This window comes from Pleurodeles waltl, chromosome 10 (assembly GCF_031143425.1).
Source record: "Pleurodeles waltl isolate 20211129_DDA chromosome 10, aPleWal1.hap1.20221129, whole genome shotgun sequence".
Taxonomy (NCBI): Eukaryota; Metazoa; Chordata; class Amphibia; order Caudata; family Salamandridae; genus Pleurodeles; species Pleurodeles waltl.
The window spans coordinates 480717415-480744134 of NC_090449.1; the positions used below are offsets into that span (position 1 = coordinate 480717415).

The 26720-nt window shown below is 47.4% G+C and overlaps 1 protein-coding gene across 1 annotated transcript in view; it reads left to right on the top strand.

The window, feature by feature from the left end:
- ABCF2 (ATP binding cassette subfamily F member 2) overlaps window positions 1–26720 on the top strand; it is a 293880-nt gene that overhangs the window by 49026 nt on the left and 218134 nt on the right. The window contains exon 8 of the mRNA XM_069212334.1: window positions 25476–25595. Coding sequence (XP_069068435.1) covers window positions 25476–25595 — 120 coding nt within the window. The remainder of the gene's footprint in view (window positions 1–25475; window positions 25596–26720) is intronic.

Below are 26720 nucleotides of genomic sequence, written 5' to 3' on the forward strand. Positions count from 1 at the left end.
CTTTTTACCACTATTTTACCTCTAAGGGGAACCATTGGACTCTGTGCATGCTATTCCTTACTTTGAAATAGCACATACAGAGCCAACTTCCTACAGTTCCCCTTAGAGGTAAGATAGTGGCAAAAAGAGAATTCTAATGCTCTATTTTGTGGTAGTGTGGTCGAGCAGTAGCTTATCAAAGGAGTAGTGTTAAGCATTTTTTGTACACATTCGCATTACTTTATCCATAATTATCTATGAAATGGTGGGCTCTTACTGGCCGCATCAGCCAAGGTCTCACTTTACTCCCGCAGGTATCAGACTTTGTGATTAAAACAGATACGTCCATAGAGCGTTGGGATTCTTAACCCTTCAGTGCCTCCTCATCAGCTGGAGATGGAACAGCATAGAAAAGGAGATGCACCTCCTGGAGCTCAAAGCCATAGCACTAGCTTTAATATCTTTCCTCCCCAGGATAGCATGTTCATCTGCAGTAGCACCAAAACCACCACCACCATGCATTACATAAACAAGCCAGGAGGAACAAGGTTATCAGCTCTGTTACAACAAGCACAACAAATTTGGCAGTGGGCCCAGCACGACCACGCAACATTGAAGGCAGAACACATGCCCGGAGCGACTAATGTATTGGCAGACACTCGGCAGGACGTCCACCAGCTGCCATGAGTGGGAGCTTGATCAACAGATGTTAATCATCTTTGGCCTTTGGGGCAAGCTGAACAGTGACCTCTTTGAGACAAGATCATTCGGAAATGTGAGTACTACGCAAGCTGGCATCACTAACCAGGGTTGTTTTTTTGATTAGATGGTCAACAAATCTTTGCATATGCTTTTCTCCTGATCCCATTGATCCCCAGGCTCCTCAACAAGCTAAAGAAAACCTTGTTGGGTGATGCTCATTGCTCCCATGTGGCCCAGGCAGTTCTGGTTCACAGAACTCCTCCTCAGAAAAGGGACCACATACTGCTAACACTGATACTACTTTACTTACTATGAACAACAGCCAGATATGTCATCCCAATCCATCATCATTGCACTTGTCAGCCTGATTCCTGAGCTCCATGAATTTTCACAGTAAGACATCCTAGAGGACTGCAGATAAATCCTCTCCAAGGCCTGAGCTGATTCCACTAATAAGAGAGAAATGCTCAAATAGATGTGTTTCTGTCTCTGGTGTCAAGACAAGGGCATTCATCTTGCAACAGGGAGCCATTTTCCTGCACATTCTACCAGACCTCTTCGCTGGGTTGCCTCTTCAACAGATCTGCAGTGTGGCAACTTGGCCCAGTAGGAACGCCTTCATGCAACATTAATACCTCATATCCCCTGACGAGCGATGTGGCGGGTGGGGCAAGCAGTACTACTCCATCTATTCCAATAAGGTGAGCCACTTTCAGTTAATCCTATTTCTCCATCCTCTATACCATTATAATGTTTGTAGATGCTAACCTCTAACTATTCTGGTTCAAGCATGTGAATCTATGAACAATCAATACTGGAGAAGAAAATAAGTTACTTACCTATAACCGTAGTTCTCCAGTCTGAATCTTTCATAAATTCACATGGGACCAATCATGCTCCCCTTTTTGCTAGACTAAATATATATCTCACTTGTGCTAGAAAATCCTGAGGGACTGAAGCCTCTCTGGTGAGGGTTCAAAAGGGTGCTGTTACCTGATTGTCTGAACTTCGGTTCTTTTTAAATTATGTTAATAAGCTGTTAAAGTGAAGGCCTTTAACATTAAGCTATATGTAAGTTCTTTCTCTACTTCTATCTCTGGTTCTTTGGGACTCCCACTTCGATGGGGAATGATTTAAACCTGTGAATCTATGAAAGATACCAATACTGAAGAAACACAGTTTCAGGTAAGTAACTTATGTTCTTAAATATGTCTAAGGTAGAGAGCATTTGATTAATTTGGTTTTATCAACCAGTACCCCTAAGAGCATTGGCTTACGGTGGGAATTACCTCCTGCTTTTCAATAAAGAAGTTCAATTTCCTTTTTTTATTATTTTTTTATTTTATTAATTTTTATTTATTTACTTTTAATTCTCCTTTTTTACTGCAAATACTACCCTTCCAAAATGCCTTACCTGGGCGTGCCATGTATTTAGAAGATTAAGTTGCATTCACAATAGACGTAATCTTGTTTTGGTACAAACTTCCTTTGCATGGCTTGAAAGACGGTGCCTCCCTGCCCATATTGTTTTGCTGGCTCGATTCAGAGACGTAAACAGTCATACAAGTCCACTGGAAGAGAACTGAATTCTTTCTGGCATTGTTTAACATTGAAGAACTCCTCTGATGTCAGGAGAGTACCAAAATAGTACCGTTTTCTGAAGGCGGATGTCAACTAACATCTCCCAACAAAAAAAAACACACAAAAAAAACCAGACTGTTGGTTGCAGTGAGATGTTCCCTCAACACTGGAGAAACATGTGGGTGGCAGAGGCTACATATATACACCATACCTGATGAAGCTGTGCAATCCCAGCTCTCCAGCCTAGGATCTTTCATTGATTTCACATGTTTCTTGTGGGGAGATTTCTTCCTTGACATGCTTATCAACTTAACACCCCCAGGAAACTTTACTTTCCATTGACATACATGAAACAAACAGATTAATTGGTGGTGAAACCTGGCTCCTCAACCTCATCAGCAACCATGTCGACTGACATTCTGTCATTGACCACCTTATCGATAATCGTGTCGGATCACATTGTTGACAGTCACATCCTGTAAGGGAATGCCTCCTTGGCATGGTTACCCCCTGACTTTTTACCTTTGCTGATGCCAAGTTATGATTTGAAAGTGTGCTGAGGCCTGCTAACCAGGCCCCAGCACCAGTGTTCTTTCCCTAACCTGTACCTTTGTTTCCACAATTGGCACACCCTGGCATCCAGGTAAGTCCCTTGTAACTGGTACCAAGGGCCCTGATGACAGGGAAGGTCTCTAAGGGCTGCAGCATGTCTTATGCCACCCTGGAGACCCCTCACTCAGCACAGAGACACTGCTTGCCAGCTTGTGTGTGCTGTTGGGGATAAAATGAGTAAGTCGACATGGCACTCCCCTCAGGGTGCCATGCCAACCTCACACTGCCTATAGGTATAGATAAGTCACCCCTCTAGCAGGCCTTACAGCCCTAAGGCAGGGTGCACTATACCACAGGTGAGGGCATATGTGCATGAGCACTATGCCCCTACAGTGTCTAAGCAAAACCTTAGACATTGTAAGTGCAGGGTAGCCATAAGAGTTTATGGTCTGGGAGTCTGTCATGCACGAACTCCACAGCTCCATAATGGCTACACTGAAAACTGGGAAGTTTGGTATCAAACTTCTCAGCACAATAAATGCACACTGATGCCAGTGTACATTTTATTGTAAAATACACCACAGAGGGCATCTTAGAGATGCCCCCTGAAACCATACCCGACTACCAGTGTGGGCTGACTAGTTTTAGCAGCCTGCCACACACCAGACATATTGCTGGCCACATGGGGAGAGTGCCTTTGTCACTCTGTGGCTAGTAACAAAGCCTGTACTGGGTGGAGGTGCTTCTCACCTCCCCCTGCAGGAACTGTAACACCTGGCGGTGAGCCTCAAAGGCTCACCCCCTTTGTTACAGCACCCCAGGGCACTCCAGCTAGTGGAGTTGCCCGCCCCCTCCGGCCACGGCCCCACTTTTGGCGGCAAGGCCGGAGGAGATAATGAGAAAAACAAGGAGGAGTCACTGGCCAGTCAGGACAGCCCCTAAGGTGTCCTGAGCTGAGGTGACTCTGACTTTTAGAAATCCTCCATCTTGCAGATGGATGATTCCCCCAATAGGATTAGGGATGTGCCCCCCTCCCCTCAGGGAGGAGGTGCAAAGAGGGTGTAGCCACCCTCAGGGCTAGTAGGCATTGGCTACTAACCCCCCCCCCCCCCCCCCCCAGACCTAAACACACCCCTAAATTGAGTATTTAGGGGCTTCCAGAACCTAGGTAACTAGATTCCTGCAACCTAAGACGAAGGACTGCTGAACTGAAAAACCTGCAGAGAAGACGGAGACACCAACTGCTTTGGCCCCAGCTCTACCGGCCTGTCTCCCCACTTCAAAAGAACTGCGACGCGTTCCACAGGGTCTAGGGACCTCTGAAGCCTTGGAGGACTACCCTGCATCTAAAAGGACCAAGAACTCCCAAGGCCAGCGGCTCTGCTCCAAGGAAGAAGCCTCTTTGCAACAAAGAAGCAACTTTGAAAGAACACACGTTTCCCGCCGGAAGCGTGAGACTTTGTACTCTGCACCCGACGCCCCTGGCTCAACTTGTGGAGAACCAACACTACAGGGAGGACTCCCCGGCGACTGCGAGCACGTGAGTAGCCAGAGTTGAGCCCCCACAGTGACGCCTGCAGAGGGAATCCAGAGGCTCCCCCTGACCGCGACTGCCTGCTTCTAAGAACCCGCCGCCTGGTTAGGACACTGCACCCGCAGCCCCCAGGACCTGAAGGATCCGACCTCCAGTGCAGGAGCGACCCCCAGGTGGCCCTCTCCCTTACCCAGGTGGTGGCTACCCCGAGGAGCCCCCCCCCCTCCTTGCCTGCATCTCTGAAGAGACCCCTGGGTCTCCCATTGAACTACATTGCAAAACAGATGCCTGTTTGCACACTGCACCCAGCCGCCCGTGCCGCTGAGGGTGTACTTTTTGTGCTGACTTGTCCCCCCACCCCCGGTGCCCTACAAAACCCCCCTGGTCTGCCCTCCGAAGACGCGGGTACTTACCTGCTTGCAGACTGGAACTGGGGGCACCCCCTTCTCCATTGAAGCCTATGCGTTTTGGGCACCACTTTGAACTCTGCACCTGACCGGCCCTGAGCTGCTGGTGTGGTAACTTTGGAGTTGCTCTGAACCCCCGACGGTGGGCTACCTTGGACCCAACTTTGAACCCTGTAGGTGGTTTACTTACCTGCAAAACTAACAAACCTTTATCTCCCCCAGGAACTGTTGAAAATTGCACTGTCCAGTTTTAAAATAGCTTATTGCCATTTGTGTGAAAACTGTATATGCTATTTTGCTAATTCAAAGTTCCTAAGTGAAATACCTTTCATTTAAAGTATTGTTTGTAAATCTTGAACCTGTGGTTCTTAAAATAAACGAAGAAAATATATTTTTCTATATCAAAACTTATTGGCCTGGAATTGTCTGTGTTCCTCATTTATTGCCTGTGTGTGTACAACAAATGCTTAGCACTACTGTAGGAAGTTGGCTCTGTATGTGCTATTTCAAAGTAAGGAATAGCATGCACAGAGTCCAAGGGTTCCCCTTAGAGGTAAAATAGTGGTAAAAAGAGATAATACTAATGCTCTATTTTGTGGTAGTGTGGTCGAGCAGTAGGCTTATCCAAGGAGTAGTGTTAAGCATTTGTTGTACATACACAGAGACAATAAATGAGGTACACACACTCAGAGACAAATCCAGCCAATAGGTTTTGTTATAGAAAAATATATTTTCTTAGTTTATTTTAGGAACCACAGGTTCAAATTTAACATGTAATATCTTGTTTGAAAGGTATTGCAGGTAAGTACATTAGGAACTTTGAATCATTTCAATTGCATGTATACTTTTCAAGTTATTCACAAATAGCTATTTCAAAAGTGGACACTTAGTGCAATTTTCACAGTTCCTGGGGGAGGTAAGTTTTTGTTAGTTTTACCAGGTAAGTAAGACTCTTACAGGGTTCAGTTCTTGGTCCAAGGTAGCCCACCGTTGGGGGTTCAGAGCAACCCCAAAGTTACCACACCAGCAGCTCAGGGCCGGTCAGGTGCAGAGTTCAAAGTGGTGCCCAAAACGCATAGGCTATAATGGAGAGAAGGGGGTGCCCCGGTTCCGGTCTGCTTGCAGGTAAGTACCCGCGTCTTCGGAGGGCAGACCAGGGGGGTTTTGTAGGGCACCGGGGGGGACACAAGCCCACACAGAAATTTCACCCTCAGCGGCGCGGGGGCGGCCGGGTGCAGTGTTAGAACAAGCGTCGGGTTCGCAATGTTAGTCAATGGGAGATCAAGGGATCTCTTCAGCGCTGCAGGCAGGCAAGGGGGGGCTTCCTCGGGGAAACCTCCACTTGGGCAAGGGAGAGGGACTCCTGGGGGTCACTTCTCCAGTGAAAGTCCGGTCCTGGGGGCTGCGGGTGCAGGGTCTTTTCCATGCGTCGGGACTTAGGTTTCAGAGAGTCGCGGTCAGGGGAAGCCTCGGGATTCCCTCTGCAGGCGGCGCTGTGGGGGCTCAGGGGGGACAGGTTTTGGTACTCACAGTCGTAGAGTAGTCCGGGGGTCCTCCCTGAGGTGTTGGTTCTCCACCAGCCGAGTCGGGGTCGCCGGGTGCAGTGTTGCAAGTCTCACGCTTCTTGCGGGGAGTTGCAGGGTTCTTTAAAGCTGCTTCTTGAAACAAAGTTGCAGTCTTTTTGGAGCAGGTCCGCTGTCCTCGGGAGTTTCTTGTCGTCGTCGAAGCAGGGCAGTCCTCCGAGGATGCAGAGGTCGCTGGTCCTTTTGGAAGGCGTCGCTGGAGCAGAGTTCTTTGGAAGGCAGGAGACAGGCCGGTGAGTTTCTGGAGCCAAGGCAGTTGTTGTCTTCTGGTCTTCCTCTGCAGGGGTTTTCAGCTAGGCAGTCCTTCTTGTTGTTGCAGGAATCTAATTTTCTAGGGTTCAGGGTAGCCCTTAAATACTAAATTTAAGGGCGTGTTTAGGTCTGGGGGGTTAGTAGCCAATGGCTACTAGCCCTGAGGGTGAGTACACCCTCTTTGTGCCTCCTCCCAAGGGGAGGGGGTCACATCCCTAATCCTATTGGGGGAATCCTCCATCTGCAAGATGGAGGCTTTCTAAAAGTCAGAGTCACCTCAGCTCAGGACACCTTAGGGGCTGTCCTGACTGGCCAGTGACTCCTCCTTGTTATTTTCTTTGTTCCCTCCAGCCTCGCCGCCAAAAGTGGGGGCTGTGGCCGGAGGGGGTGGGCAACTCCACTAAGCTGGAGTGCCCTGCTGGGCTGTGACAAAGGGGTGAGCCTTTGAGGCTCACCGCCAGGTGTTACAGTTCCTGCCTGGGGGAGGTGTTAGCATCTCCACCCAGTGCAGGCTTTGTTACTGGCCTCAGAGTGACAAAGGCACTCTCCCCATGGGGCCAGCAACATGTCTCTAGTGTGGCAGGCTGCTAAAACTAGTCAGCCTACACAGATAGTTGGTTAAGTTTCAGGGGGCACCTCTAAGGTGCCCTCTGTGGTGTATTTTACAATAAAATGTACACTGGCATCAGTGTGCATTTATTGTGCTGAGAAGTTTGATACCAAACTTCCCAGTTTTCAGTGTAGCCATTATGGTGCTGTGGAGTTCGTGTAAGACAGACTCCCAGACCATATACTCTTATGGCTACCCTGCACTTACAATGTCTAAGGTTTTGCTTAGACACTGTAGGGGCACAGTGCTCATGCACTGGTACCCTCACCTATGGTATAGTGCACCCTGCCTTAGGGCTGTAAGGCCTGCTAGAGGGGTGTCTTACCTATACTGCATAGGCAGTGAGAGGCTGGCATGGCACCCTGAGGGGAGTGCCATGTCGACTTACTCATTTTGTTCTCACTAGCACACACAAGCTGGTAAGCAGTGTGTCTGTGCTGAGTGAGGGGTCTCTTAGGGTGGCATAATACATGCTGCAGCCCTTAGAGACCTTCCCTGGCATCAGGGCCCTTGGTACCAGAGGTACCAGTTACAAGGGACTTATCTGGATGCCAGGGTGTGCCAATTGTGGAAACAATGGTACATTTTAGGTGAAAGAACACTGGTGCTGGGGCCTGGTTAGCAGGGTCCCAGCACACTTCTCAGTCAAGTCAGCATCAGTATCAGGCAAAAAGTGGGGGGTAACTGCAACAGGGAGCCATTTCTTTACAACTACCCTCTGATAAGCCTACTGCTCGACCACACTACCACAAAATAGAGCATTAGTATTATCTATTTTTACCACTATTTTACCTCTAAGGGGAACCCTTGGACTCTGTGCATGCTATTCCTTACTTTGAAATAGCCCATACAGAGCCAACTTCCTACACATAGGTTTGAGGAAGAGCTACACTCAACTGATGTAGACCATACGCAAAAGCGTATTTTCATACAGCAGGGGACAGGAAAAATAAGCACCCTTCCCCCTATTAGAAGAAAGAGAAGATTGGAGTTCCAAACTGAACAAACACCACAAACAAAAGTGGTGAAAAAAGTTACCCCACCACCCTCTCCTCCACCTTTGATTAACGTCTCACCAGCACAAACTCCATCACATTCCCCAGCTCACACCACTATGAGCCAGGGTGACCAAGATCAAGACGCATGGGACTTATACGACGCCCCAGTGTCAGATAACAGTCCGGAGGCATACCCTACGAAGCCATCTCCACCAGAGGACAGCACTGCGTATTCTCAAGTGGTGGCTAGAGCAGCACAATTTCACAATGTAAGCCTCCACTCAGAACAGGTCGAGGATGACTTTTTATTCAACACACTCTCCTCCACCCACAGCTCCTACCAAAGCCTGCCTATGCTCCCTGGTATGCTCCGGCACGCAAAAGAAATCTTTAAGGAGCCGGTCAAAAGTAGGGCAATCACACCAAGAGTGGGGAAAAAAGTATAAGGCGCCTCCTACAGACCCGGCTTTCATCACTACACAGCTGCCACCAGACTCTGTCGTTGTAGGAGCAGCTAGGAAAAGGGCCAACTCCCACACATCTGGAGATGCACCACCCCCAGATAAAGAAAGCCGCAAGTTCGATGCAGCTGGTAAGAGTCGCAGCACAAGCTGCAAACCAGTGGCGCATCGCTAACTCCCAGGCACTACTTGCGCGCTATGACAGAGCCCATTGGGATGAGATGCAACATCTCATTGACCATCTGCCCAAGGACCTACAAAATAGGGCAAAACAAGTGGTTGAGGAGGGACAGACCATTTCCAACAACCAAATCCGCTCCTCCATGGACGCTGCAGATACAGCTGCACGGACAATTAATACATCTGTAACTATCAGAAGGCATGCATGGCTCCGAACGTCTGGATTTAAACCAGAGATTCAGCAAGCAGTTCTCAATATGCCTTTTAACGAAAAAGAACTGTTCGGTCCAGAAGTGGACACAGCGATTGAGAAACTCAAAAAAGACACGGACACTGCTAAAGCCATGGGCGCACTCTACTCCCCGCAGAGCAGAGGGAATTACAGCACATTCCGTAAAACACCCTTTAGAGGGGGGTTTCGGGGTCAGAGCACACAAGCCAGCACCTCACAGGCAACACCGTCCAGTTACCAGGGACAGTACAGAGGAGGTTTTCGGGGACAATATAGAGGAGGGCAATTCCCTAGGAATAGAGAAAAATTTCAAAGCCCCAAAACCCCTACTACTAAGCAGTGACTCGCATGTCACTCACCCCCTCCACACAACACCAGTGGGGGGAAGAATAAGTCATTATTACAAAGCATGGGAGGAAATCACTACAGACACTTGGGTTCTAGCAATTATCCAACATGGTTATTGCATAGAATTTCTACAATTCCCTCCAAACATACCACCAAAAGCACAAAATTTGACAAAACATCATTTCTATCTCCTGGAGATAGAAGTGCAGGCACTATTGCAAAAGAATGCAATCGAATTAGTGCCAAACACACAAATAAACACAGGAGTTTACTCACTGTACTTTCTGATACCAAAGAAGGACAAAACGCTGAGACCAATCCTAGACCTCAGAATAGTGAACACATTCATCAAATCAGACCACTTTCACATGGTCACACTACAAGAAGTATTACCATTGCTAAAACTACACGACTACATGACAACTTTAGACCTCAAGGACGCGTATTTCCATATACCAATACACCCATCGCACAGGAAATACCTAAGGTTTGTATTCAAAGGAATACATTACCAATTCAAGGTACTGCCTTTCGGATTAACAACCGCACCAAGAGTCTTTACCAAATGTCTAGCGGTAGTCGCTGCACACATCAGAAGGCAGCAAATACATGTGTTCCCATATCTAGACGACTGGCTAATCCAGGCCCATTCGTTAATAGAGTGCTCAAATCACACAAATCAGATCATACAAACCCTCTTCAAACTAGGGTTCACCGTCAACTTCACGAAATCCAACATTCTGCCGTGCAAGGTACAACAATACCTAGGAGCCATAATAGACACATCAAAAGGAGTAGCCACTCCAAGTCCCCAAAGAATTCAAAATTTCAACACCATCATACAACGCATGTATCCAACACAAAAGATACAAGCAAAGATATTACAACTCCTAGGCATGATGTCTTCATGCATAGCCATTGTCCCAAACGCAAGACTGCACATGAGGCCCTTACAACAGTGCCTAGCATCACAGTGGTCTCAAGCACAGGGTCATCTTCTAGATCTGGTGTTAATAGACCGCCAAACTTACCTCTCGCTTCTGTGGTGGAACAACATAAATTTAAACAAAGGGCGGCCTTTCCAAGACCCAGTGCCACAATACATAATAACAACAGATGCTTCCATGACAGGGTGGGGAGCACACCTCGAGCAACACAGCATACAAGGACAATGGAACGTACATCAAACAAAACTGCATATAAATCACCTAGAACTTCTAGCAGTTTTTCAAGCACTAAAAGCTTTCCAACCAATAATAGTTCACAAATACATTCTCGTCAAGACAGACAACATGACAACAATGTATTATCTAAACAAGCAAGGGGGGACGCACTCCACGCAGTTAAGCCTGCTAGCACAAAAAATTTGGCGTTGGGCAATTCACAACCAAATTCGCCTAATAGCACAATTTATACCAGGGATCCAAAATCAACTCGCAGACAATCTCTCTCGAGATCACCAACAGGTCCACGAATGGGAAATTCACCCCCAAATTCTGAACACCTATTTCAAACTCTGGGGAACACCTCAAATAGACTTGTTTGCGACGAAGGAGAACGCAAAATGCCAAAACTTCGCATCCAGATACCCACACAAACAGTCCCAAGGCAATGCCCTATGAATGAACTGGTCAGGGATATTTGCTTACGCTTTTCCTCCTCTCCCTCTCCTTCCTTACCTGGTAAACAAACTCAGTCAAAACAAACTCAAACTCATATTAATAGCACCAACTTGGGCAAGGCAACCCTGGTACACAACGCTGCTAGACCTATCAGTAGTACCCTACATCAAATTGCCCAACAGGCCAGATCTGTTGACACAACACAACCAAAAGATCAGACACCCAGATCCAGCATTGCTGAATCTAGCAATCTGGCTCCTGAAATCCTAGAATTCGGGCACTTACAACTTACCCAAGAATGTGTGGAAGTCATAAAGCAAGCCAGAAGGCCATCCACCAGGCACTGCTATGCAAGTAAATGGAAGAGGTTTGTTTGCTACTGCCATATTAATCAAATACAACCATTACACACAACTCCAGAACATGTAGTGGGTTACTTGCTTCACTTACAAAAATCTAACCTGGCTTTCTCTTCCATTAAAATACACCTTGCAGCAATATCTGCATACCTGCAGACTACCTATTCAACTTCCCTATATAAGATACCAGTCATTAAAGCATTCATGGAGGGCCTTAGGAGAATTATACCACCAAGAACACCACCTGTTCCTTCATGGAACCTAAATGTTGTCCGAACTAGACTTATGGGTCCACCTTTTGAACCCATGCACTCCTGCGAAATACAGTTCCTAACCTGGAAGGTTGCATTTCTCATCGCCCTTACTTCCCTAAGAAGAGTAAGCGAGATTCAGGCGTTTACAATACAGGAACCTTTTATACAACTACACAAGAATAAGGTCGTACTAAGGACTAATCCTAAATTTTTGCCAAAGGTTATTTCACCGTTCCATCTAAATCAAACAGTGGAACTTCCAGTGTTCTTTCCACAGCCAGATACCGTAGCTGAAAGGGCACTACATACATTAGATGTCAAAAGAGCATTAATGTATTACATTGACAGAACAAAGAACATCAGAAAGACTAAACAACTATTTATTGTATTTCAAAAACCTCATGCAGGAAACCCAATATCAAAACAAGGTATAGCCAGATGGATAGTTAAATGCATCCAAATCTGCTACCTTAAAGCTAAACGACAGCTGCCCATTACACCAAGGGCACACTCAACCAGAAAGAAAGGTGCTACCATGGCCTTTCTAGGAAACATCCCAATGCAAGAAATATGTAAGGCAGCCACATGGTCTACGCCTCACACATTCACCAAGCACTACTGTGTAGACGTGTTATCCGCACAACAAGCCACAGTAGGTCAAGCCGTATTAAGAACATTATTTCAAACTACTTCCACTCCTACAGGCTGAGCCACCGCTTTTGGGGAGATAACTGCTTACTAGTCTATGCAAAACATGCGTATCTACAGCGACAGATGCCATCAAACTGAAAATGTCACTTACCCAGTGTACATCTGTTCGTGGCATCAGTCGCTGTAGATTCGCATGTGCCCACCCGCCTCCCCGGGAGCCTGTAGCAGTTTGGAAGTTACCTTCAACTATTTGTATATTTATCATCTCAACCTTAAATAGGTACATACTTAGTCACTCCATTGCATGGGCACTATTACTACAATTCAACTCCTACCTCACCCTCTGCGGGGAAAAACAATCGAAGATGGAGTCGACGCCCATGCGCAATGGAGACAAAAGGAGGAGTCACTCGGTCCCGTGACTCGAAAGACTTCTTCGAAGAAAAACAACTTGTAACACTCCGGCCCAACACCAGATGGCGAGCTATGCAAAACATGCGAATCTACAGCGACTGATGCCACGAACAGATGTACACTGGGTAAGTGACATTTTCAATCTAATGCAGAAGAGATTGTGATGGAACTCAACCTCACCCCTTACCTGCATCTTTGGATGTCAGAGTTAAGGTTTCTCTGCAAAATCAAAAAGATTAAAACTGGTTCAAACCCTACCAAAGTACAGCTCCAGGAGCTTTTGGCAGGGTTTGCTAAAAACAACCCCTCTAATGATGGCCTCACAGAGGGGGACCTTACTGACATGGAGGATTTCCCACCTCCAGCCCTAGATAGGGAGCCCAGGGTCTCTCAAACCCTGACTCCAAATGTGATAGAGATGCTGCTTCTCACGGGAGAGTCCAGCAACTCTGGAAGCATTGAGGGCAGCCTCAATGAAGATGACCTTCTGTTAGCCAGGTTGGTCAAAAGATTGGCTTTAGAGAGAAAGCTCCTAGCCATAGAAAGGGAAAGACCAGAGATGGGCCTAGGTCCCATCAATGGGGGCAGCAACATAAATAGGGTCAGCGATTCTCCTGACATGTTGAAAATCCCAAAAGGGATTGTAACTAAATATGAAGATGGTGATGACATCACCAAATGGTTCACAGCTTTTGAGAGGGCTTGTGCAACCAGAAAAATAATGATCTCACTGGGGTGCTCTCCTTTGGGGAAATGTTCACTGGAAAGTGTAGGGATAGACTCCTCACACTCTCCGGAAAAGATGCAGAATCCTATCACCTCATGAAGGCTACCCTGATTGAGGGCTTTGGATTCTCCACTGAGGAGTATAGAATTAGGTTCAGGGGGGCTCAAAAATCCTCGAGCCAGACCTTGGTTGATTTTGTTGACTACTCAGTGAAAACACTGGATGGTTGGATTCATGGCAGTGGTGTAAATGATTATGATGGGCTGTACAATTTATTTGTGAAAGAACACCTACTATGTAATTGTTTCAGTGATAAACTGCATCAGCATCTGGTAGACCTAGGACCAATTTCTCCCCAAGAATTGGGAAAGAAGGCGGACCATTGGGTCAAGACTAGGGTGACCAAGACTTCCACAGGGGATGACCAAAAGAAAGGGGTCACAAAGCCTCCCCAGGGGAAGAGTGTTGAGACATCCAAAGGGAAAAATAGTAAAGAGTCTTCTACAGGGCCCCAAAAACCTGCTCAGGAGGGTGGGCCCAGAGCCTATTCACAATCCAATTTTGGGTACAAGGGTAAAAACTTTGATCCCAAAAAGGCCTGGTGTCGCAGCTGTAATCAGGCAGGACACCAATCTGGAGACAAGGCCTGTCCCAATAAAGGTTCCACTTCTAACTCTACTCCAGCTAACACTGGAATGGCCAGCCTCCAAGTGGGATCAACAGTGTGCCTAGAGCAAATCAGGGTTCACACTGAAGCTACACTAGTCTCTGAGGGTGGGGTGGATTTAGCCACACTGGCTGCCTGGCCCCGTAATATGCAAAAATACAGGCAGCAACTCCTAATTAATGGGCAAAGTGTAGAAGGCCTGAGGCATACAGGTGCCAGTGTCACCATGGTGACAGAGAAACTGGTTTCCCCTGGTCAATACCTGGCTGGACAAACTTATCCAGTCACCAACGCTGACAATCAGACTAAAGTACATCCCATGGCTATGGTAACTTTAGAGTGGGGAGGGGTCGATGGCATGAAACAGGTGGTGGTCTCCTCAAATATCCCTGTAGACTGTTTACTTGGAAATGACCTGGAGTCCTCAGCATGGGCTGAGGTAGAACTCAAAACCCATGCAGCCATGCTGGGTATCCCTGAACTGGTGTGTCCAGACAAGGGCACAGTGCAAGGCTCAGGGTGAAAAAGTGGTGTTGGAGCCTGGAAAAAGGGCCCCACCCTCCAAGAGAAAAGGAAAGAAGACTGGGGAACCAGCTTCAACACAATAAGAGAGAGAACCTCTCTTCTCAGGAAGAGGTTCTGCCCTCTGAGGGAACTGAGCTCATGGAGTTAGAACCTTATCAGGTTGAGCTCCTAGGTCCAGGGGTTCCCTCAAGGGAACAGTTGTGTAAGGGGCAAGAAACCTGTCCCTCTCTTGAAGGCCTTGGGTAGTAAGCTGCTGAAGAGTCCAAAGGAAAAATAACAGCAATACATAGTCTATTGGGAAGATGGACTCTTTTACACTGAGGCAAGAGATCCCAAACCTGGTGCCACTAGGAGTGTGGTAGTGCCTCAGGAGTTTAGGGAGTTCATTCTAACCTTAGCTCATGATATTCCTCTTGCTGGGCATTTGGGACAGACCAAGACGTGGGAGAGTTTAGTCAACCACTTCTATTGGCCCAACATGTCCCAGAAGGTCAAGGAGTTTTGTGTCTCCTGTACCACCTGTCAAGTCAGTGGTAAGACAGGTGGACACCCAAAGGCCCCCCTCATTCCACTTCCAGTGGTGGGGGTCCCCTTTGAAAGAGTGGGTGTGGACATAGTGGGTCCACTTGAACCTCCCACAGCTTCAGGGAACCAATACATACTAGTAGTAGTAGTGGGTCATGCTACTAGATACCCTGAAGCAATTCCTCTTAGGTCGACTACTGCCTCTGCCTCTCATTGGTATTTTTACCAGAGTGGGATTTCCTAAGGAGGTGGTGTCTGACAGAGGTACCAGCTTCATGTCAGCGTACCTGAAACATATGTGGAATGAGTGTGGGGTGACTTAGAAATTCACCACACCATACCATCCACAAACCAATGGTCTTGTAGAAAGATTTAACAAGACGTTGAAAGGCATGATCATGGGGCTCCCTGAAAAACTCAAAAGGAGATGGGATGTCCTCTTGCCATGTCTTTTTGCCTACAGAGAGGTGCCTCAGAAGGGAGTAGGGTTTTCCCCCTTTGAACTTCTGTTTGGCCATCCTGTAAGGGGACCACTAGCTCTTGTAAAAGAAGGCTGGGAGAGACCTCTTCATGAGCCTAAACAAGATATAGTGGACTATTGTAGGAAGTTGGCTCTGTATGTGCTATTTCAAAGTAAGGAATAGCATGCACAGAGTCCAAGGGTTCCCCTTAGAGGTAAAATAGTGGTAAAAAGAGATAATACTAATGCTCTATTTTGTGGTAGTGTGGTCGAGCAGTAGGCTTATCCAAGGAGTAGTGTTAAGCATTTGTTGTACATACACATAGACAATAAATGAGGTACACACACTCAGAGACAAATCCAGTCAATAGGTTTTGTATAGAAAAATATATTTTCTTAGTTTATTTTAAGAACCACAGGTTCAAATTTAACATGTAATATCTTGTTTGAAAGGTATTGCAGGTAAGTACATTAGGAACTTTGAATCATTTCAATTGCATGTATACTTTTCAAGTTATTCACAAATAGCTATTTTAAAAGTGGACACTTAGTGCAATTTTCACAGTTCCTGGGGGAGGTAAGTTTTTGCTAGTTTTACCAGGTAAGTAAGACACTTACAGGGTTCAGTTCTTGGTCCAAGGTAGCCCACCGTTGGGGGTTCAGAGCAACCCCAAAGTTACCACACCAGCAGCTCAGGGCCGGTCAGGTGCAGAGTTCAAAGTGGTGCCCAAAACGCATAGGCTTCAATGGAGAGAAGGGGGTGCCCCGGTTCCAGTCTGCCAGCAGGTAAGTACCCGCGTCTTCGGAGGGCAGACCAGGGGGGTTTTGTAGGGCACCAGGGGGGACACAAGCCCACACAGAAATTTCACCCTCAGCGGCGCGTGGGCGGCCGGGTGCAGTGTTGGAACAAGCGTCGGGTTCGCAATGGAAGTCAATGAGAGATCAAGGGATCTCTTCAGCGCTGCAGGCAGGCAAGGGGGGGCTTCCTCGGGGAAACCTCCACTTGGGCAAGGGAGAGGGACTCCTGGGGGTCACTTCTGCAGTGAAAGTCCAGTCCTTCAGGTCCTGGGGGCTGCGGGTGCAGGGTCTTTTCCAGGCGTCGGGACTTAGGTTTCAGAGAGTCGCGGTCAGGGGAAGCCTCGGGATTCCCTCTGCAGGCGGCGCTGTGGGGGCTCAGGGGGGACAGGTTTTGGTACTCACAGTCGTAGAGTAGTCCGGGGGTCCTCCCTGAGGTGTTGGTTCTCCACCAGCCGAGTCGGGGTCGCCGGGTGCAGTGTTGCAAGTCTCACGCTTCTTGCGGCGAGATTGCAGGGTTCTTTAAAGCTGCTCCTTTGGATAAAGTTGCAGTCTTTGGAGCAGGTCCGCTGTCCTCGGGAGTTTCTTGTCGTCGTCTAAGCAGGGCAGTCCTCAGAGGATGCAGAGGTCGCTGGTCCCTTTGGAAGGCGTCGCTGGAGCAGAGTTCTTTGGAAGGCAGAAGACAGGCCGGTGAGTTTCTGGAGCCAAGGCAGTTGTTGTCTTCTGGTCTTCCTCTGCAGGGGTTTTCAGCTAGGCAGTCCTTCTTCTCGTTGTTGCAGGAATCTAGTTTCTAGGTTCAGGGAGAGCCCTTAAATACTAAATTTAAGGGCGTGTTTAGGTCTGGGGGGGTTAGTAGCCAATGGCTACTAGCCCTGAGGGTGGGTACACCCTCTTTGTGCCTCCTCCCAAGGGGAGGGGGTCACATTCCTATCCCTATTGCGGGAATCCTCCTTCTACAAGATGGAGGATTTCTAAAAGTCAGAGTCACCTCAGCTCAGGACACCTTAGGGGCTGTCCTGACTGGCCAGTGACTCCTCCTTGTTTTTCTCATTATCTCTCCTGGACTTGCCGCCAAAAGTGGGGGCTGGGTCCAGGAGGCGGGCATCTCCACTAGCTGGAGGGCCCTGGGGCATTGTAACACGAAGCTTGAGCCTTTGAAGCTCACTGCTAGGTGTTACAGTTCCTGCAGGGGGGAGGTGTGAAGCACCTCCACCCAGAGCAGGCTTTGTTTCTGTCCTCAGAGAGCACAAAGGCTCTCACCGCATGAGGTCAGACACTCGTCTCTCAGCAGCAGGCTGGCACAGACCAGTCAGTCCTGCACTGAACAATTGGGTAAAATACAGGGGGTATCTCTAAGATGCCCTCTGTGTGCATTTTTTAATAAATCCAACACTGGCATCAGTGTGGGTTTATTATTCTGAGAAGTTTGATACTAAACTTCCCAGTATTCAGTGTAGCCATTATGGAGCTGTGGAGTTCGTTTTTGACAGACTCCCAGCCCATATACTCTTATGGCTACCCTGCACTTACAATGTCTAAGGTTTTGCTTAGACACTGTAGGGGCATAGTGCTCATGCACATATGCCCTCACCTGTGGTATAGTGCACCCTGCCTTAGGGCTGTAAGGCCTACTAGAGGGGTGACTTACCTATGCCACAGGCAGTGGGAGGTTGGCATGGCACCCTGAGGGGAGTGCCATGTCAACTTAGTCATTTTCTCCCCATCAGCACACACAAGCTGGCAAGCAGTGTGTCTGTGCTGAGTGAGGGGTCCCTAGGGTGGCATAAGACATGCTGCAGCCCTTAGAGACCTTCCCTGGCATCAGGGCCCTTGGTACCAGGGGTACCAGTTACAAGGGACTTACCTAGGTGCCAGGGTTGTGCCAATTGTGGAAACAATGGTACATTTTAGGTGAAAGAACACTGGTGCTGGGGCCTGGTTAGCAGGGTCCCAGCACACTTCTCAGTCAAGTCAGCATCAGTATCAGGCAAAAAGTGGGGGGTAACTGCAACAGGGAGCCATTTCTTTACACCCAGCCCACAGGCCAGGAGACTCCGCCAAAGCTGGGAGAGTCTTCCTAGTCTGTCAGGCGAGGAAGAGTAGAGGAAATAGGCTGGTTTGTTGCAGGGCCTACTCTGCCTTACATCCTCCTGTTCAGGTCATTCCCTCTGGGGAACTGACCCACTTCCACAGTGATAGGACCTAGTCTGAACTGCCTCTTGTCTGTGCTTTTTATGTCTTCACCCATTCTCTCTATTTTGGGGTTAGAGGTATCCACCTCTGCTAATCTTATCTTAGCCAGGGTCACCCCTAGCTTACCCAAAGAGGTTATCCAGAGCTGGAGTAACCCCACCATGACCAACAGGGTCAGGGGGCCTAACTTGCTATTTGGCATGGGGTCAGACCACCATGCCAAGGATAGTGCAGCCATAAAGGCTAACACCCAGCAGAGGCCACTGACGGCTGTCAGTGCCCAGAACCACACCTTTAGCTCTTCACCTACAAGGGAAGGGGCTAATTTACAGGCTTCTTTGGGTTCAGGGTGCCTGTCTGCGGTATTAGTGGGGGGTTACCACATCTTGTAGTAAACACCCTTCTTCCCCTCTTTCTTCTGTTAGCTGAGGAGCCACCCACTCAGGCTTAACAGTTGCCTGACTAGCCAGGACTTCTTGTGGGTCAGGTTGGACTTTATCAGAGCCACTTTTGGAGTTCTCCCCTACTGGAGCAGAATCTCCTTGGCTTGCTGGAACCTTGGCTAAAGGTTGTCCACCTTTCCTACTCTGTTTCCTTTTCTTTTTCTTCTGGGGCCTACTTGCATTTACTGCAGAGGCAGGCACTCCAGAATCCTTGGGAGAGGACTGGCACTGGACCAGTTCATCTCTTGGGCTCTGACTAACCTCTGGGTAGTCCTTTCCAAGGAGACAATCAAGGGGGAGGTCTGTACTGACTACCACCCTTCTCCAGCTAAAAGTCCCACCCACTTCTATGGGCACAAAAGCCACAGGCCTATCTGTGACCCTGTCTGGGCTAACTCTTACTCTGGCCATCTCACCTGGGATGTACTGGTTTGAGAACACCAGCCTGTCATGCACAATAGTGTGACTGGCACAAGTGTCTCTCAGTGCAGTGGCTGGGATTCCATTCACCAGTAGGTGGTGGAAGTGTCTACTTCCCTCTGGAATCTCCAACTCACCTGTTGGGCCCTTTTTCCAGTTGAAGGCTCTGAAGACCTCCTCATCTGAGGAGTCATCCCCAATGGCTACACTGGTCACCCCTGGGATTTTGCTAGGGGGTTTGTTTTTGGGACAAGAAGTGTCCTCGGTGTGGTGCCCTGTCTGTTTACAGTTATGGCACCATGCCTTAGTGGCATCCCAGGTCTTACCCTGGTACCCACCTTTGTTTTGGTTTGTGTCTCGGGACCCACCCACCTGTTCTGGTTTTTGGGGGCCTACAGAGGACTCTTTTTCTTTGTTTCTAGTGTCACCCACTTTCTCCTGGGGAGGCTTTGTAACCCCTTTCTTTTGGTCACCCCCAGTGGAAGTTTTGGTTACCCTAGTCTTGACCCAGTGGTCTGCCTTCTTTCCCAATTCTTGGGGAGAAATTGGACCTAGGTCTACCAGATACTGATGCAACTTTTCATTGAAGCAGTTACTTAAAATGTGTTCTTTCATAAACAAATTATAAAGCCCAACATAGTCATGCACTTCATTTCCAGTTACCCAACCATCCAGTGTTTTCACTGAGTAGTCAACATAATCAACCCAGGTCTGGCTCGAGGATTTTTGAGCCCCCCTGAATCTAATCCTATACTCCTCAGTGGAGAATCCAAAGCCCTCAATCAGGGTACCCTTCATGAGGTCATAAGATTCTGCATCTTTTTTAGAGAGTGTGAGGAGTCTATCCCTACACTTTCCTGTGAACATTTCCCAAAGGAGAGCACCCCAGTGAGATTTGTTCACTTTTCTGGTTTCACAAGCCCTCTCAAAAGCTGTGAACCATTTGGTGATGTCATCACCATCTTCATATTTAGTTACAATCCCTTTGGGATTTTCAACATGTCAGGAGAATCTCTGACCCTAGTTATGTTGCTGCCACCATTGATGGGTCCTAGGCCCATCTCTTGTCTTTCCCTTTCTATGGCTAGGATCTGTTTTTCCAAAGCCAATCTTTTGGCCATCCTGGCTAACTGGATGTCCTCTTCACTGGAGTTATCCTCAGTGATTTCAGAGAGGCTGGACCCTCCTGTGAGGGAGCCAGCATCTCTGACTATTATTTTTGGAGTCAGGGCTTGAGAGGCCCTGTTCTCCCTAGATAGGACTGGTGGTGGGGAATCAACCTCCAAGTCACTATCATCATCATCTGTGTTGCCACTTACAGATGGGTTGGCTCTATCATACTCTGCCAACAGCTCCTGGAGCTGTAGTTTGGAAGGTCTGGAGCCCATTGTTATTTTTCTTATTGTACAGAGTGACCTTAGCTCTTTCATCTGGAGATGGAGGTAAGGTGTGGTGTCGAGTTCCACCACATTCAAATCTGTACTAGACATTATTCTTCTAAAAGTTGGAATGCTTTTAAGAATCTAAAACTAGTTCTAGAATCTAATTCAAACTTTTACAAACTTTTAAACTCTAAAAGAAATGCTAACAGGGACTAACACAAGGCCCTAGCAGGACTTTAAAGAATTTAGAAAACTTTTCAAATTGCAAAAATCAATTTCTTATGCCAGGGAAGGTCTCTAAGGGCTGCAGCATGTCTTATGCCACCCTAGGGACCCCTCACTCAGCACAGACACACTGCTTGCCAGCTTGTGTGTGCTGGTGGGGAGAAAATGACTGTCGACATGGCACTCCCCTCAGGGTGCCATGCCAACCTCACACTGCCTGTGGCATAGGTAAGTCACCCCTCTAGCAGGCCTTACAGCCCTAAGGCAGGGTGCACTATACCACAGGTGAGGGCATAGGTGCATGAGCACTATGCCCCTACAGTGTCTAAGCAAAACCTTAGACATTGTAAGTGCAGGGTAGCCGTAAGAGTATATGGTCTGGGAGTCTGTCAAAAACGAACTCCACAGCTCCATAATGGCTACACTGAATACTGGGAAGTTTGGTATCAAACTTCTCAGAATAATAAACCCACACTGATGCCAGTGTTGGATTTATTAAAAAATGCACACAGAGGGCATTTTAGAGATGCCCCCTGTATTTTACCACATTGTTCAGTGCAGGACTGACTGGTCTCTGCCAGCCTGCTGCTGAGAGACTAGTTTCTGACCCCATGTGGTGAGGGCCTTAGTGCGCTCTGCCTCAAAGGCTCAGGCTTTGTGTTACAATGCCCCAGGGCACTCCAGCTGGTGGAGATGCCCGCCCCCTGGACACAGCCCCCACTTTTGGCTGCAAGTCCAAGGGAGATAATGAGAAAAACAAGGAGTCACTGGCCAGTCAGGACAGCCCCTAAGGTGCCCGGAGCTGAAGTGACTCTGACTTTTAGAAATCCTCCATCTTGGAGATGGAGGATTTCCCCAATAGGAATAGGGATGTGCCCCCCCTCCCCTCAGGGAGGAGGCACAAGGAGGGTGTAGCCACCCTCAAGGACAGTAGCCATTGGCTACTGCCCTCCCAGACCTAAACACACCCCTAAATTCAGTATTTAGGGGCTCCCCAGAACCTAGGAACTCAGATTCCTGCAACCTAGGAAGAAGAGGACTGCTAAGCTGAAAAACCCTGCAGAGAAGACTGGGACACCAACTGCTTTGGCCCCAGCTCTACCGGCCTGTCTTCCCCCTTCTAAAGACACTGCTCCAGCGACGCTTTCCCCAGGGACCAGCGACCTCTGAATCCTCAGAGGACTGCCCTGCTCTAGAAGGACCAAGAAACTCCCGAGGACAGCGGCTGTGTTCACCCAAGACTGCAACTTTGTTTCAAAGGAGCAACTTTAAAACAACTTGCGTTTCCCGCCGGAAGCGTGAGACTTGCTACTCTGCACCCGACGCCCCCGACTTGACTTTTGGAGAAACTACACTTCAGGGAGGACTCCCCGGCGACTGTGAGACTGTGAGTAGCCAGAGTTCTCCCCCCCTCCCCCCGAGCCACCACAGCGACACCTGCAGAGGGAATCCCGAGGCTCCCCCTGACCGCGACTGCCTGTTCCTCAGATCCCGACGCCTGGTAAAGACTCTGCACCCGCAGACCCCAGGACCTGAAGGATCCAAACTCCAGTGCAGGAGTGACCCCCCAGGAGGCCCTCTCCCTTGCCCAGGTGGTGGCTACCCCGAGGAGCCCCCCCCTTGCCTGCCTGCATCGCTGAAGAGACCCCTTGGTCTCCCATTGATTTCTATTGGAAACCCGACGTGTGTTTGCACACGGCACCCGGCCGCCCCCGTGCTGCTGAGGGTGTACTTTCTGTGCTGACTTGTCCCCCCCCCGGTGCCCTACAAAACCCCCCTGGTCTGCCCTCCGAAGACGCGGGTACTTACCTGCTGGCAGACTGGAACCGGGGCACCCCCTTCTCCATTGAAGCCTATCCGTTTTGGGCACCACTTTGACCTCTGCACCTGACTGGCCCTGAGCTGCTGGTGTGGTAACTTTGGGGTTGCTCTGAACCCCCAACGGTGGGCTACCTTGGACCCAAACTTGAACCCCATAGGTGGGTTACTTACCTGCAAAAACTAACTTATTCCCCCCCAGGAACTGTTGAAAATTGCACTGTCTAGTTTTAAAATAGCTATATGTGATTTATTTGAAAACTGTGAATCAAAATAGCATACAAAGTTCCTAAAGTACCTACCTGCAGTACCTTTCATTTGAAGTATTACATGTAAAATTTTAACCTGTGGTTCTTAAAATAAACTAAGAAAATATATTTTTCTATACAAAAACCTATTGGCCTAGAATTGTCTGAGTGTGTTCCTCATTTATTGCTTGTGTATGTACAACAAATGCTTAACACTACTCCTTTAAGCCTACTGCTCCACCACACTAACACAAAATAGAGCTTTAGTATTCTCTCTTTTTGCCACTATCTTACCTCTAAGGGGAACCCTTGGACTCTGTGCATACTATTCCTTACTTTGAAATAGTGCATACAGAGCCAACTTCCTACAAACACCCTGCGCATGCTCCGGAAGATCTACAGATGGATCCCCACTGAAACCAGAAGGACGGTCACCCAAGCCCTTGTAAGCAGCAAACTGGACTACGGCAACACCCTCTACGCAGGAACCACGGGCAAACTTCAGAAAAGGCTACAACACATACAGAACACCTCTGCGTGCCTCTTCCTGGATATCCTGGCCACATCCCAGCCCACCTGAGAGACCTGCACTGGCTCCCTGACAACAAGAAAATCACATTCAAACTCCTCACCCACGCGCTCAAGGCACTGCACAACACCAGACCAGAACACCTCAACAGATTGCTCTCCTGCACCCCAACCCAACAGCTTTGCTCCGGTGACCTTGCCCTCTCCACCGTCCCACGCATCCACAGAACGACTACCGGTGGCAGATCGTTCTCCCACCTCACTACCAAGACGTGGAACACTCTTCCCACCCACCTCCGACAGACACAGGACCTGCTTAACTTCAGGAGACAGCTCAAAACTTCGCTGTTCGAGCAGTAGCAGCCCCCCCCCCCCCCCCCCCCCCCCCCTCAAGCGCCTTGAGACCCTCACTGGTGAGTGGTGCACATTACAAATGCTTTGATATTTTTTTTATTTATTTTTTTCCCTTTTTTCTTTCTTCTAAGCCCTGCTTGACAAATCGCCCAAAACTTCAAAGGCAGCAGCTGAAGAGAGTGCCAAACTAGTTTTGAAAATTTTGTGAAGATTCGTCAAACTGCATAGTTGGCAAAATTAATAAAAGGCTTTCCTATTGAAACTATAACTGCCTACTGGCAGCCACCAGTAGGTAATAATTTCCCAACTTGCTATTGTTTTCTGGTCCAAATCCTTAGATCATTGTGCGCGGAAGTAACTAGAGCAGTTTCAAGCAGCAGAATAGTTACAGGCAAGTAATTTAATTGCTGGACTAACCAAGGTGGAATTTCCTTATGAACTGGAAGGTCTTGTTCTAATGCTGGATAAGATGCCATTCCCTGACCCAGAATTAAAATAACCTATCTGATGTGTGCAGTTGTGCTGTATTTGGTTGATATGAACCTTTGTTTCTTGACACTTTCTCTGGGTATGGGAGAATTCTCACCCACCAGTCACACTCGTTATAGAGGGTAGGCTTACTTGTTACTCTTGATGCTTTGTGGAGTTGATTTTAACAATTTTACTTGGCTGATAAGCTATATTTAAGGATTGAATGCATGCAGATTTATTCCTCTAGACAAATTGCTTCTGAATTTATACTTCATAGATGTTAACTTGTGTGACTACATGTCCATTTGCATCTTTTCCTGCTTGGGTAGATACTATTCTGCCAGTATATCTACCCTTGAAGATTAGGAAATCTGTTTTGGAGATTGTTCCTACTCTGCAACCACATGAATGCTGATCCATCGGAGCTTCATTTAAAAAAAAAAAAAAAAAAAAAAATCTAAAGTTGTTGCTTGCATGAAAATTTGATCTGTGATAGACCAAAACTGTTTAGTTTTGGAATATTATACTGTAGCAAAGTTTGCAATTTGTCTGTGTAGCATTATACTTGGGTTCTACTATGGGCTCTATTTACCTGCATTTAGATAAGATGGAGGATGGGAGGGAGCAAGGTTGGTTTTGGGGAGTAACTTACCCAGGCCTGTAATAACATGCCAACATTCAGATCATTAAGTTGTAATCCAATCATTGAGTCTTAGGGGAATTTGAAAAGTAAAAGATGTTTGATAATGATTTGGCTCCATGAGTTTGACAAAGTTGAGGGCTTGGAAGAGGACCAGATGGGGATAAAGTATAATGGAATTTGGGAAGATGTCTGTATTCCTTTATTCTGGAGAAGGTGTAGATAGTGTAGTAGTCCATGGGATTGTAGCTTTGTTGCTCTGACACATTGGCCTGTTAGGTAGGGTCAGATGGATCACTTCTTTGTCAATTTTGCCCAACCTTTTTATCTTGTAGAATTACATTGCCCGGTTTGGACATGGCAGTGCAAAGCTTGCCCGACAAGCCCAGAGCAAAGAGAAGACCCTTCAGAAGATGATGTCATCTGGCCTGACTGAACGAGTCACAAATGATAAGGTAGCATTGTTTTGCCTTATGATGAAGATGAGGGAGGGGCAAGATGGTTACAGAGCAATATATTGAATTGTATTGTAGGATCCACAAGTGACCATTCGACTAAAACAATTGTATGTCAGATTGAAATCACTTGAGTCTAAAGCCTTCTGCAACAGTAAGAGTTCTACAGACTGCCTACAGCTGGCTTCTCACATTGCACACTGGGTGAAATGTATGGGCTGGGCACCATCCCAGACCCGTAAATCACAGGTTTGAAATGGTAGTGGGCTGAACCATCTATGGAAACTGCAGAGGTTTTGAAGAATATGACATGTTTCCACTTGTAGCTTTCATTTTTCACTTCTGGATTTTAAACCTTTGCTCATCTTTAGCCTAGAAAGTCAGTTTTTGGAATAAGTGGCTTGTTAAAATGTTGTGTAGTAATATGGTTACTTTTATGTAGCACAGATGAGACCACTAAAACCTTAATGGGAAAGGAGGGGGTTTGTATAAAGTAGTAGGTTTTATTTTTTTTATATATATTTACAGCTTCTTGCTTATATTTTTGAGAATGTGTTACTGCCTATGTGTGGGGTAGTGTCAAATGAAGTTGGGTAATAACACGTAGTTGTGCATGTTGTCCTATTTTGTAAAATGGTTCTGGTTCTTGGGTAAATGTAATCCCTAATATTATTTATTATTTATTATTATTAATTATTATTTATTTATTAAATATTATTTATTATTTTTTTGTATGTGGGGGAATGAATTTTTTTTAACACTTTGCTGGATGTTGTGTTGTCTTGGAAGTTGAGTGTTGGATCTTGCATAGATTCACTGCCTGAATCAAGGTAGCTTGTAAAGCAGTAGAAATCACATTTTAGATATATATAGAGAGATAGGATTATGATAGGATTGAGATAGGATTGAGATAGGATTGAGATAGGATTGAGATAGGATTGAGATAGGATTGAGATAGGGATAGAGATAGGGATAGAGATAGGGATAGAGATAGGGATAGAGATAGGGATAGAGATAGGGATAGGGATAGGGATAGGGATAGGATAAGGATATATGTTCAATGGCATGTGTAGCTGCAGATACACATGCTGTGCACAGTCCACCGTCTGGTGTTGGGCTCGGAGG